This window comes from Rousettus aegyptiacus, unplaced genomic scaffold, assembly GCF_014176215.1.
Source record: "Rousettus aegyptiacus isolate mRouAeg1 unplaced genomic scaffold, mRouAeg1.p scaffold_m13_p_3, whole genome shotgun sequence".
Classification (NCBI taxonomy): Eukaryota; Metazoa; Chordata; class Mammalia; order Chiroptera; family Pteropodidae; genus Rousettus; species Rousettus aegyptiacus.
Genome location: NW_023416306.1, coordinates 115,802,750 through 115,814,854, shown reverse-complemented (window position 1 = coordinate 115,814,854; position 12,105 = coordinate 115,802,750). Strand labels below are relative to the sequence as shown.

Sequence of the window (12,105 nt, the reverse complement as noted above, 5' to 3'; positions counted from 1 at the left end):
CAGTCCCTCAGAGAGGCAGCACTTCCTCTGAGAGCCATACTAAGACACCTTTGAGAGAAAATGGGGAGGGAGCAAGAAAAAGGTGGAGAGTCACCAGACTGTGATGCAAGTCTGACCCCTTGTGGAGGAGAAAGGAAAGAAAGGCTGGGTGAAAGCATCCTAAACGGCTGTGTATTCTAAATCAGAGATCTCAAACCTTTTTGGCGCCAGAGACCAGTGCTCCTATGAGAATCTAATACCTGATGATCTGTGGTAGAGCTGAGGCGGTGATGCTAGTGCTGGAGAGCAGCTGCAAATACAGAAGAAGCCTTGCTGGCTCAGCTGCTGCTTACCTCCTGCTGTGCGGCCTGATTCCTAACAGGCCATGAACCCGGTACCAGTCCATGGCACAGGTGTTGGGGACCCCTGATCTAGAAGGTTCAGCAAGGCCTTTGAGAGTCCTCCAGCCAAACTGGCCATCAGAGGAGTCCGATGACCCCAAGAAAGGGCCTACCTCAGTATCCCTGTCCTATTTAGTCGTGGGCCAGGAGCATCCATGTGAAGCGTGGCCCCAACACAAACTCAGTATGGATTTCAGAGCACAGCAGTAAGGCCCTTAGTCAATGACACCCTGTAGTTGGAGGGCTCGTTCTCATGGTCACCACACAGAGGATGGGCCCAATAAGGTTCCTCCCTGCTCTGAGACCTAGTGATCTAAGCAATATGTGCCCAAGAAGAAAACAAGCCTGTGCTGAGAGCTGTGTGGGACGTGGCGGAGGAGTGGGGTTCCCATGGGAGGCTATGATCCTGGGCATTAGGGTGAGCTCAGCTAACACCCGGACCCGTGGGGCCATGCAGCCCCCAGGGAGGACCAACTTCGGCTGTTGCATCGCCGTAAAGCAATGCTTCCTACCTAACTTTTATCCAGGCCCATGGCTGTCTGCCCCACTCCCAAAGGTGTCTGAGGCATTCTGATTTCAAATCAGAAGGAAGAGAGATAGCAATTAGTTTGTAATCGGTCCCCTCTTCCAGAAAACGCAGACCATTTGAACAACCAAGGATGGTACAAACCGTGTCTTCAACATTCATTCATTTCCTCATTCAATATTTTAATAAATTAAGTTCCTCCTGCATGCCAAAGGGATTCAGACATGAGGTGCTCACAGCTTTTGATAGATCCCACTTCACAATTCCTTCCGTTGATAACCCACCATCTAACCTGTCCTCATGGTGAAGCAGGGCAGGCAGAGACTGAAGATGTTGGCTTTTGGAGTCAGGCAGGATGGGGTTTAAATTCTGGCCCTGTTCTGTGCTATTCCTTAAATGGGAATTATATCAATAAGTGGTAGTTAATATTTCTAACAAGAGTTAGTGCCCCATGTGATGAGTAAGAAAGCACCAAGGCTTTCGACATCAGAACTCTGAGTGTTGCCCTCAGGGTTTGATGTGGGGAGGAACTAGGGTCCCCAAGAAGTCTAGGGTTGATATTAAGAGGCCTCTGCTCTTCCACTCTGGCCAAACATAGGAACTTCTTTCCCTCCGCCCTCTTTGACAATGAGTGTGAACTGGGACTGGCTCTTACATGAGTCTGCAGCTTCCTCTGCTTCCAAGACCATCAGCTCCATGGTGTCCAGATCTCTGAGCCTAGTTATGACAGGCACCCTGTTTTCCTTTTAAGGGAGGTCCAAGAGTCTTTCTGCCCACACAAGTTTTGTGGCCCTCATAAGCTCAAATAACCATTGATGGTCATCCAGCAGGTGGCTGTTTGGCCTAGGATCAGAGCCTGGGCCTCTGAGATTTCAACTGGCCTTATCTACACTAGCTGATTCATTTTGGAGGGGGTGGCCTGTGACTCTAGCTGATCTCTAGGATTCTCTGATTACACAGCACAGTGCTCTGGGAACTTAGAGAGCCCCTGGCTGCCATGTGGTACCCAGGTTTCTAAACCTTTCATTCAGAGAGAGAGAGAGAGAGAGAGAGAAGCTTTTTTTTCATATCCCAAACATATTTTATGCAACATGCGAAGCAGATATGAGAAATGGAGCTGCTCTGGTTTGTTGGCCTCTCCCACTTTTACCTTGCCATTCTGTGGTCCATGAGACACAATGAGAAGAATCCTGGGACTCTGAGGGACAGCCCTAAACTGTGAATTCAGTCCTACCCCATCCACATATCTGGAGTGGTGCATGGTCCAAGGACAAGTGTACCTTCTACATTTTAAGAGCAGGTTTGACTGGTATCAGCCCAAGCCTACACAGCAGCCTGGTGGGCTCAGGAGCTATGAAATGGGCTGCTGGAGGTCCAGACTGTGACCTTATTCTGTGCTGCCAGGGAGTTGCTCATCTGCTTCTTCTCAACCATTTCGTTTCTCCACAGAGAAATGAATGCAAACTGTCAGAGCAGCGTGCTGCTTTGAGCCAGGGCCAGAACCCCCTGCCCATCTATCTCACCATCAATGTCAAGGATGATGTAAGCAACCAGGATTTCAGAGGTAACACTGGTGGCTAGGAATTTACCAGAAGGCCCCTTTCCAACAGGCAGAAACACCCAGCACCCCAGCATACACACACACACACACACCCACCACACCTTTGCCAGTCTCTGCATCAAAAAGCAGTCCTGACAGCTGAAGAAACCTACTTTGCTACCCACTTCTTCCCTGCTGCCTGGTTGGTGTAGAAGGGAGGAAGGGAAGAAGATGGGAGATGGGAGAAGGGGACAGGGTCCCCTAGCTTCCCTGAGTTGTGGTTTGGTGAGACAGGGAGATAAAAACCATGGAGACACTCTAGAGACCAGCCCTGCTTCAGGGTCAGCATTGGTCCCATTTATTGGGTTATGAAGACCAAATGAGTCCAGCTGGTTACAAACCTGCATCTTGCCGAACCAGCAGATGCTGGCCCCCTGGCACCCCCATGTGTCCTGTGGGGTAACTGTGGTGACCTCCCTGTCTTCGTCTCCCCAAAACCCTCAAGCCAATTCAGGAGGTGAGGAGGGAGGGCAGGGCTTTCCCAGCCTGAAACTGACACCCTGTCCTGATGCTACCTGTGCAGAGTGGTGTGAGTTTTCCCCCTACGAGGTAGGCATGCAGAAGTATGGAGCCTTCGTCCCCACCGAGCTCTTCGGCTCTGAGTTCTTCATGGGGCGGCTGATGAAGAGGATACCAGAGTCTCGGATGTGCTACATGCTTGGTAGGGAACTTCTGGCTGGGGGAGGCCCCTGGGAACTCTGCCCCATGCTGGGCAAGGCCTTGCCTTTGAATTAGAAAATGACAGAGAGGCATGCTCTATTCCCCCAGGAATTGTCTCAGGTGAGAATGGGAGTGGCAGGCTGAGATGGAAGCTTCTGGAACTCCTACCCCTTCTGGCTCCAGGCAGCATCATGCCTACTTCCAGAGGCCAACCTAGCCCTTGGGATATAAGGGGCCAGAAGGGGACCACAAAGTGAAGGCAGAGTCCCTGGGAAAGCCTGGCCCAGCTTCCTACCCTATGCCTCTCCAGAGCAGGGAGCCCTGATATCCACTGGTTCAGTTCTCCCCTTCAAAGTCTGAAGTGCATCTGCCAGAGGGCGACCTCAAGAAACAGACTGAACCAGTTATGTTTTATTTAAAATAGTTGCCTGCACCTCCCTCTCTTCCATTTATCCCAATCCAACCCAGTCCAGAAGGTCCAACCCAAAACCTATATCTTCCATAAAGCCAGCCCAGAAGCCCCCAGCCTATGGTGGCCAATCCTTCCCCTAAATACCTATGCTATTAGGCATGTGGTTCAGAACTCCACAGTCAAGACACTTGGGCCTGAATTCTGACTTCTCATTTATTAGCTGCGTGGAGTTGGACAAATTACCTAACCTCTCTGAGCTACATTTTTCTTATCTGTAAATTAGGCTTAAGAGCGAAACTTACCTTATAGAGAATCCAAATGGGTCAAAGTATGTGAAATATTTCATATGAATATTATTAATGCATTGCATTTTAAAATCATGATAATAAGAGATAGCATTATGTTTATCAAGTGCTTGCCATGTGCCAGGCACTGTTCTAAACTAGTGTATTAACTGATGCAAAAGTCAGCGTGTGGAGCTGAACTTGAAGCCTTCACCTGTCAGCATCAAGTCACTGCTGGGGCTGTGCCTCATATGCCTTCACACCCTCTCACAGCCTTAAGAGGAGGATGGAGAAGAGCTGAGGGCTGGGGATCATCAGTCATCTGGGTCTTGCTGCACTGTGGGCAGAGGGAAATCAAAGCCTGTCCCACTCCCAAGAAGCCTGACCAGGAGAGGGAATCAAGGGCAAGGCAGAACTAGTCAGTGTGTGAGTGGGTCTGGGGTTTCTTGGACAGAACCGCTCACAGCTGGCCCTGCTCCCTAGGATTGTGGAGCAGCATCTTTTCCGTGAACCTGCTCGATGTTTGGAATTTTTGTAGCACTTCAGACGAGTTTTTCCACAGGTGGACGAGAGAGAAGGTGCAAGACATCGGTGAGTGACCCACTGGCTTCCCCTCTTAGTTGGGTGAAAGGAGAAAGTGGATCACAAACCGAGGACTAGTCCACCTTCCATGTGTTTCAACACCGTCTCTGTGGCTACAAACATGGGAAGCCAGCTAGGGCTGGAGAGTCTTCCCTGCCTTGTAGGGGAGGGTGATTGTTGGTGAAGACACTCACTCCAAGGTCTAGCCAAAAATCCCCGGGGTCAGCTCAAAGGTGGCTAGGGGACTGAGTCCACTGTGTGGTAAGCTTGGCACAGCTGTGAGGAGTCTAGGAGAGTTGAAGAGGGTAGAGATTTATAAGCAGTTAAAGGTCGCTCGTCTGGACTGTCTCCTCTGGGACCCCGCCTTACCTATCACCTCCCCCCAACCCACTGCCCCTGTTCTATGTCTCTCACTTGGGTACTCCAGCCCCAGGGTCTTAAGAGCCAGGCAAGGAAGGTGCGAATGGCACTTACAGTGGCACACCCCAAGGTGCCAGGCCACCATGCAGGGCTCCACCTGGGCAATCCACCCCAACTCTTGTGACCTGCTCTCTATCCCCATCTCCCCTGCAGAAGATGAGTCTCTCCTTCCTGAAATCCCCATATGTGATGCCAACGTCCTGGACACTTCGGTGGTGGTCCCAGCGTCATGGCTGTCTAATACCTTCCGCCACATCCTCACCCATCGGTCCTTTGTGTCTGAGTTCCACAACTTCCTACTGGGGTTGCAGCTGCACACCAACTACCTCCAGAATGGCCAGTTCTCCATGTGGAAAGGTACCCTGACCTGGCTGTTTCTTAAGGCCTGCCTCTGTTTGGAGGCAGAAGTAGATCTTAAGGCTGCCATAGTGACAGGATGAGAAAACTCCTTTGACCATGTCCACGGGGTCAGGGGGCAGAGTCCCCACCACCACCCACAGAGTATTCCTTAATGAAGTCCTGAACAGTGGGCGGAGTGGTGTATGACTCTAAGCAGAATCTCTGCAGGTAGAAGTCGGCCCATTTCATAAATAGGGAACTGTGGGCCCTGACTTTCTGCAGTTATGCTCTTGAGGCACCTTTTCATATGGATGGTGCCCCCTGGAGTTGGGCAGGGTCAGCCCAGCGCATGAACCCCCAAGTGGTAAGTAGCAGAGCCAGGCCTTAGACTCTAGTCTATGCAGCCTCCTCTTCACCTTGTTAAGGCTCTAAGGTTGACTGTTTTGGTGTTTTACCTGGCCACAGCTTGCAAATGGCTTCTTGGGCTTGGCCTAATGACCCTCATCCTCACCGTCTGGGTCAGAAAGGGCAACTGGCCCTGGGTGCCAAGTTTATACCAATTTATAGGATAGCAGTTGTACACCCCTGCTATCCCACTAGCTCTGTGGTTGAATCATAGTGGGTTTTCTGTGCATATTTCATGAAAGATTTGCTAAAACCTCAGTCCACTCACCTGGGTGTCCTGGCCAGAAGTTCAGGGCTGGAGGCCCAGGCTGAGGTGAAGGAGCTCAGGGAAAGGTACTTCATCCCTACCAGATGCTTCTAACTATCTGCTGAGATGAGGGTACAGAGGTGTGATGGTAACCGGAAGCCTTGGATTTCAGACACTGTGCTTGACGGCTTCCCGAACCAGCTGACAGGGTCCGTGAACCACTTGAGTCTACTGGACACAGCATTCTTCGTCAACTCTAGCTACCCACCACTCCTCAGGCCTGAGAGAAAACCCGACCTCATCATTCATCTCAATTATTGTGCGGGGTCCCAGACAAAGGCAAGTGTGGCAAAGAAAGCCTCCCACCCCCACCCCGCACACACGTACACTGAGCAGAAGCAGTGTCTCTTCTGAGACAGGCCACTGAATGAGCTCCTAGAACTGGGAAATGGGAGAATGCATGCTTCCTACAGGCTCCAAGACATAGCCTGAGAGAAACTCAAGCTGCTATGTATGACGTGAGGGGAGCCATCCAAACCTCAGGGGGCAGCCAGCTGGCCCTCATGCAGTGGGGCTGGGGTTTGTGTAAACTCACTAGGTTAATTCCAATTCTTGCATCTGAGCATTTGTCATATTTGGCAATTCTTCAGCTACAAAAAAACATAAAACTTCTTTTGTAGCGAGGCAACCCTTGGTTGACCTCACAGATTGCAAGGACCTTGTCATCTTACAATCTCTTATTTTTTATTTTTTACACCTATACACCTAGCCTTCCAAGTACTGACCAGGCCCAATCCTGCTTAACTTCCAAGATCAGACGGGATTGGGCTTGTTCAGGGTGGCTTGGCTGTAGACCAAAAAAAGGTTTTAAAAAATAATCTTAATGGATCCCGATCAATTCCAAGGTTTTATACCACTTCAAGAGCTTATAATGTTCTAGTTTAAAAATAATCACACTATCTCCCGCTCCCAGGGAATATGACCCTTCATATAATTATACTAAAGAACCAAGACCAGAAGTTTTTTATTTATTTTTATTTATTTACTTTTGAAATATTCTGGCCTTTTAAGGGAAAGAAACTGATTTTTGGTCTTCTTTGATCCAGTCCCATCTTAAAGCCGGAAAAGGGCAGTGTAGACAGATGATAAGGATGACAACAATGATAATGACCTAAGTTTGTAAATGAGGGACAATGTCCTCTCCTATGCGTGATTTCGCTTGATCCTTATACTAGCTCTTTGAGGTAGATGGTACACTGGCTACTATTCCCATGTTGTAGCTGAGGCAGCTGAGGCATGGAGAGCGTAAGAGGCTTCCTTAAGATCACGCAACCAGTGAGCACGGAACAGAGGGCAGATCTAAGGGCATTCTGACCCTCTAAGCCCACTGCTCTTTCTGTTATATCACATGTATAAAGATGCCCTTTCACAGTCCTTTCCAGCCCTGTGACACTTTGTCAGTTCCAAAGCCCACATATGTCCCACAGGAGACTGCCAGCCATGGCTGTACATGGCTCAGCTCCAGTCACCCTCAGGCTGCCATCCACATCTACCCAGGTTTGTATTTAGGTGAAGCGCCAATGAAAGGGTTTTTGTCCATTTTACTTGGGGAAGGAGCTTCCACTTGGACACACGCCAACCTGCTGTCTCAGGCCCTTTGTCCTGACCTGGCTTTGTTCTAAAAATAGCACAAAGAGGCCAAGTAGCTGGAAATCTGAGTAGTTACCTGGGGAAATCAGGAAGCTGGATCTAAAAACTCTGTGTTTCTTATTCTCCCCGACACCTCCTCTCAAACATGCCCTCCTGTGATATTCTAGCCTATGAAACAAACCTGTGAGTACTGCACCGAGAAGAATATCCCCTTCCCCAAATATGACCTGCAAGAGGAAGAGAATGATAATCTCAAGGAATGCTACCTGTTGGAAAACTCCCAAGAACCTGATGCTCCCATCGTGCTTTTCTTCCCACTCATCAATGACACCTTCCAAAAGTACAAGGCTCCAGGTAAGCCACCTTCAAGCTCAGTTCCCACCACCCTCTGGCCTTGGACTGAGAGCTCCTGTCTTTAAACTTATGCCGTCTTCCAATAGCACTAATGGGAAGTCTGGCTTAGCTCCAGTCTGAGCCAACCTTGGCTTTGGCAAGAAAGAAAAGATCCCCACCCCCACGCACCCTCGTGAACTAGTAGTGTCGAACACTGTCAGTCATTCAACATTTATTGACATCCAACTATGTGCCTGGCACTGTGTTGGTGCTAGGGAAGTCCTAAGATGGGCAAGCTGTGCTCTGCCCTAGGAGCTTTGAGGTGTGCATATGTGTTTGCATGTGAGAGTGTGCATGAGTGTACACATCTTCATGTAGGTGTGTGTGCCCGTGTATGCAAGGCTGTGCTGCAGGGAGAGATAGGATGCAAGTCATTATAACCTAATATAATAAAAGTCTATAGTGAGTCCTTCTGCTGCCTCCAGGTGTGGAACGAAGCCCTGAGGAGATGGAGAAGGGCCAGGTTGACATTTATGGCCCCAAAACTCCCTATTCCACCAAGGAGCTGACGTACACAGAAGCCGCCTTTGACAAAATGGTGAATCTCTGTGAGTACAACATCCTGAATAACAAGGACCAGCTCCTTCAGGCCTTGCGAATGGCAGTGGAGAAGAAGAAACTCTGGAAGAGCCGGTGTCCCTCCTAAGTCCCAGGAAGCCACAACACTCCTGTGTCTGCTTCCACCGTCTGAGCGGGGAACCCATCAGGGCTGATCCGCCTGCACAGCCCGCTCTGCTCTCTGGCGAGGGGTGCAGGCAGGCTGGCCTGGACTTCCTATTAAAAATAAAAATCTCAAATAGTTGAAGGAGACAGAGAGAGAGAGACATGAAAATAACAAGGCATGTATTGGGAATTTAAAGCCACTGATATTATTTTAAACCTTTCTCTATAGGGAAAAGGGCCCAATGGTCACGGGCTCCCACACATGCCTAAAGTGTGGAGAATAAAATGGCCTGAGGAAGAGGCTGGTTCCCCACAAACCTCAGACTTAGAGCTGGAGCTCAGAGCCTTCTCCTTTCTACTCCTCTCTGCCTCCTGTTGTGGGGGGCCTCGGGGGAAGACACAAGGTGACCTGAGAAGCACTCTGGGTTCACTTTTTAAAATTTAAGACAATTATATTCTTGTAATTTTTGCAGGCAATTCTATTTTGTGGTTTTTACTTTTTTGAATCAGGATATGAATAGGGATCATGATGCTAGAAGATGTAGTTGGAGCACTAGAGACATCCTGACCTCTTCAGCAACAAAGTCAAATAGGTGACAGGATTTCAGCAACCCCTCTCCGGCCACTCAGAGCCCTAGCACTGGGGAGCCCCATGATCCCTACCAGGCAGCCCCCCGTCTTAACATCCAGCTCCAATGAAATCCCAGGCAAAGCCCAAGTCTGCAGCTCAGGTTCATGGAACAAGGATCTGGAATGCAGCTCAGGAATGTCTGGTCAGGTAAATGGTCAGGCATCAGGTGAATGATGCCGCCCAGTGCCACCCACTCTAAGGGACCAACATTTGCTGACACACCTGCTCCAGGAGCTCGTCTCAGTTCTCTATCATCCTCCCCTCTGTTTTCCAGATGGGATTATTTATTTCTAAATGGGATTCCTCTTATTTATCATGTAAACACCATGGCCAGCACTTTCCCAGCTCTTGGAGAGTTCCCCTGAAGGCATGGAACTAGGAAGGATCTACCCAGAAAAGACCTGGTTAGCCCTGAGAATGAAACCCAAACTTGGAGGTGGTTTCAAGATGGTTTTCACTGAGAAGCCCAATCAAAGTATCCAGGTCTCTCTTAGATAAGTCTGGGAACTTAACTAAAAAATGTGTAACCTGAGCCCCTGAAATGCCCAGGCCAGCGGAAGGTATGGCCAGCAAGGCAAGTGGTCTGCGTGAAGCCCAGCAGACCCAGAAGACATGCCCTTCTCTCTGTGTCACTGTGGTTCCTTGAGCAGTCCTTTGGTGGTTAGGAGACAAGTGGTGACAGGTACCAAAAGTTTAGAAAAATTGGCCTCCATGTCACATTATTGCTACTAAAGTGTGCTGGGGAACTAGTTAACAGTACAGAATCTCAGGCCCTACCCCAGCCACATTTAATAATAATCTGCATTTTAGAGAGATTCCCACCTCTCCAACTCCCAGATGCTCACCTCCCAGGTGATGCCTATGCATATTAAAGTTAGAGAGGTGTAGATTTATGCCATACTTTCCCATATGCCTGGAAAGCATACTTTCCATGAGCCAATGATAAACTCAGCTCCTGGACCTGCAAAACTGGTCCCCACCCAGATAATGCTAACCTGGGACACTACTCCTCCCTTCCACCAGGGCAGCCAACTGTCTCCACTTTGACATCTTTTCCTTCTATCTGCAACAAGCAGGTTCTTCTTATCAAAGCAAGCCATGCGGCAAGACCTGTTTATTGTAAGGTGAAGGCAGTCCTGCAATGCATTCATCCAAGTATGCAGAATGAGGTTTCTGAAACCACTGTATTATTTAAGCGAGGAATAAAATGGCCATGTAGGTTAACACTGTTGACTCATTTGCTTTCATTATCTGATGCTGTGAAAATTGCAAAACTTCTGCCCTCATCCGTGCCTGGTTACTGCCAGAGGTTGTGAGAAGGCCATTTCCATCCCATTCCTCCTCCCCTTGACCACTTCCTTTCCTCCTGCAGGGCTCCCCACATTCTTGCGGTGGGGTACTCCTCTGTTCTTATGAAGCCACCTCAGCACCCAGTGGAGCACCAACTCTTGCTGACCCATGCTGTTTTAGCTTCTGATGGTTTTTGGGAAGTGCTGGTGTAGAAGAAAGGGCAGCCAGCATCAGCTGAGCACCTACTTGGTGCATGGAGGCCAGGGGCAGTAAACAGCCTCTGCTTTCCAAGAACTTAGATTTAGGTTGGGGATAAAAATATGCAAAGATTTGTATTTGGATTTGAGAAATGAAATAGTGACTTAGATTCTAAAACAATGCTGGCGATGTCACAGAGCAGGAGAGCACAAGGGTTAAGGCCAAAATGTCATCAACTCTCAGAGGGGCAAGTACACAGCATCGGGGAGCCTCTCTCCCCTTAGTTTCCTTACTCTCTGCCTGTAACATGATTAAGTAGAAAAAGTTCCTCTCTCTCCCTGTATCCCTGCTCCTTATCTCCCCTTCCTTCTCAGGAAAGTAGCCAGCACACCACACTGCTGTACAAGCCAGTCTCCCTGTCCCACAGTCTCCTACATCCCCATGAAAACACTTCTCCCCAAGGCCACCAATATCCACCCAGTTGCCAGATACACAGAATCAAAAGGCACTGGCCCTTTACAGGCCTTATCTTACTCGATTGTTCTCAGCATTTGGCACTGCAGACTACTCCCTCCTTCCTAAAGCCCTCCCTTCCCATGACTTCCTTGCCAACAGTTCAATTCAGTTCTGCTTGCAAAATATTTATTGCCTTCCAACTGCATGCCAGTCACTGGGCATTGAGACAATAAAAAGAATTAGCAATTGACCCCACATTTCGAGGAGCTTCCTTCTGGTCCCATGTAGGAGGCTTACATGGAAACAGAACCTTGCAATACGAAGAGAAAATTCCATATTAGCTGCATACAGAAGCGGCACACCTCAGGGGCTGCCAACCCAGCCCTAGAGGGAAGGAGCCAGGTTTGCTGGATGCTTTCTGTCCTGGCTTTCTTCCCACTTTCAAGGCCCTCCCCTTGCCTCACCTCTCTTGTTCTCCTTTAGCTGCTGGTATTCCTTGAGGTTCTCTCCTTAGCTCTCCCCTCTTCTCAATCTATACTCTCTTAAGCAATCTCACCTACACCTAGGACTTCAAGTACAACTTCTGTTTTGAAAACTCTCAAACCTTTAGCTCTAGCCAAACTGAATTCCTAAGTTCCTGATTTGTGTATTCAAATTCTATACCAGTTAGCATTACTTCTGCTACATAATCAAAAGAACTAAAATTACAGTGGCTTAAACAAGATAGAAGTTCATTTCTATTATCAGAAACTCAGGCTCCTTTCAGCTATCCTCAAGTTTGCCTTCTGGTCCATTATGGCTGCTAGAGCTCCCCGCATCGTATTCATATTGTGGGCAGCAGGGAGAATAAAGGGGTCTGAGCTCCTGCTGACTATGAAGACACCAAGCCAATCCTAGTCTGCCTAGCTCTGGACTTCTTTTCTGTGAAAGAAAACTAAACTTTTATCTTAAGATAATGAGAATTACCAG

At 48.8% G+C, this 12,105-nt stretch overlaps 1 protein-coding gene across 1 annotated transcript in view; it reads left to right on the top strand.

Annotated features, from left to right (window-relative positions):
- The window catches only part of PLA2G4E (phospholipase A2 group IVE), a 33,054-nt gene extending 22,638 nt beyond the window's left edge, over positions 1 to 10,416 (top strand). Inside the window, exons 14-20 of the mRNA XM_036238262.1 lie at positions 2,356 to 2,470; positions 3,030 to 3,167; positions 4,346 to 4,453; positions 5,018 to 5,221; positions 6,028 to 6,194; positions 7,673 to 7,859; positions 8,324 to 10,416. Coding sequence (XP_036094155.1) covers positions 2,356 to 2,470; positions 3,030 to 3,167; positions 4,346 to 4,453; positions 5,018 to 5,221; positions 6,028 to 6,194; positions 7,673 to 7,859; positions 8,324 to 8,544 — 1,140 coding nt within the window. The 3' untranslated portion in view covers positions 8,545 to 10,416. The remainder of the gene's footprint in view (positions 1 to 2,355; positions 2,471 to 3,029; positions 3,168 to 4,345; positions 4,454 to 5,017; positions 5,222 to 6,027; positions 6,195 to 7,672; positions 7,860 to 8,323) is intronic.
- Positions 10,417 to 12,105: the final 1,689 nt, after the last annotated feature.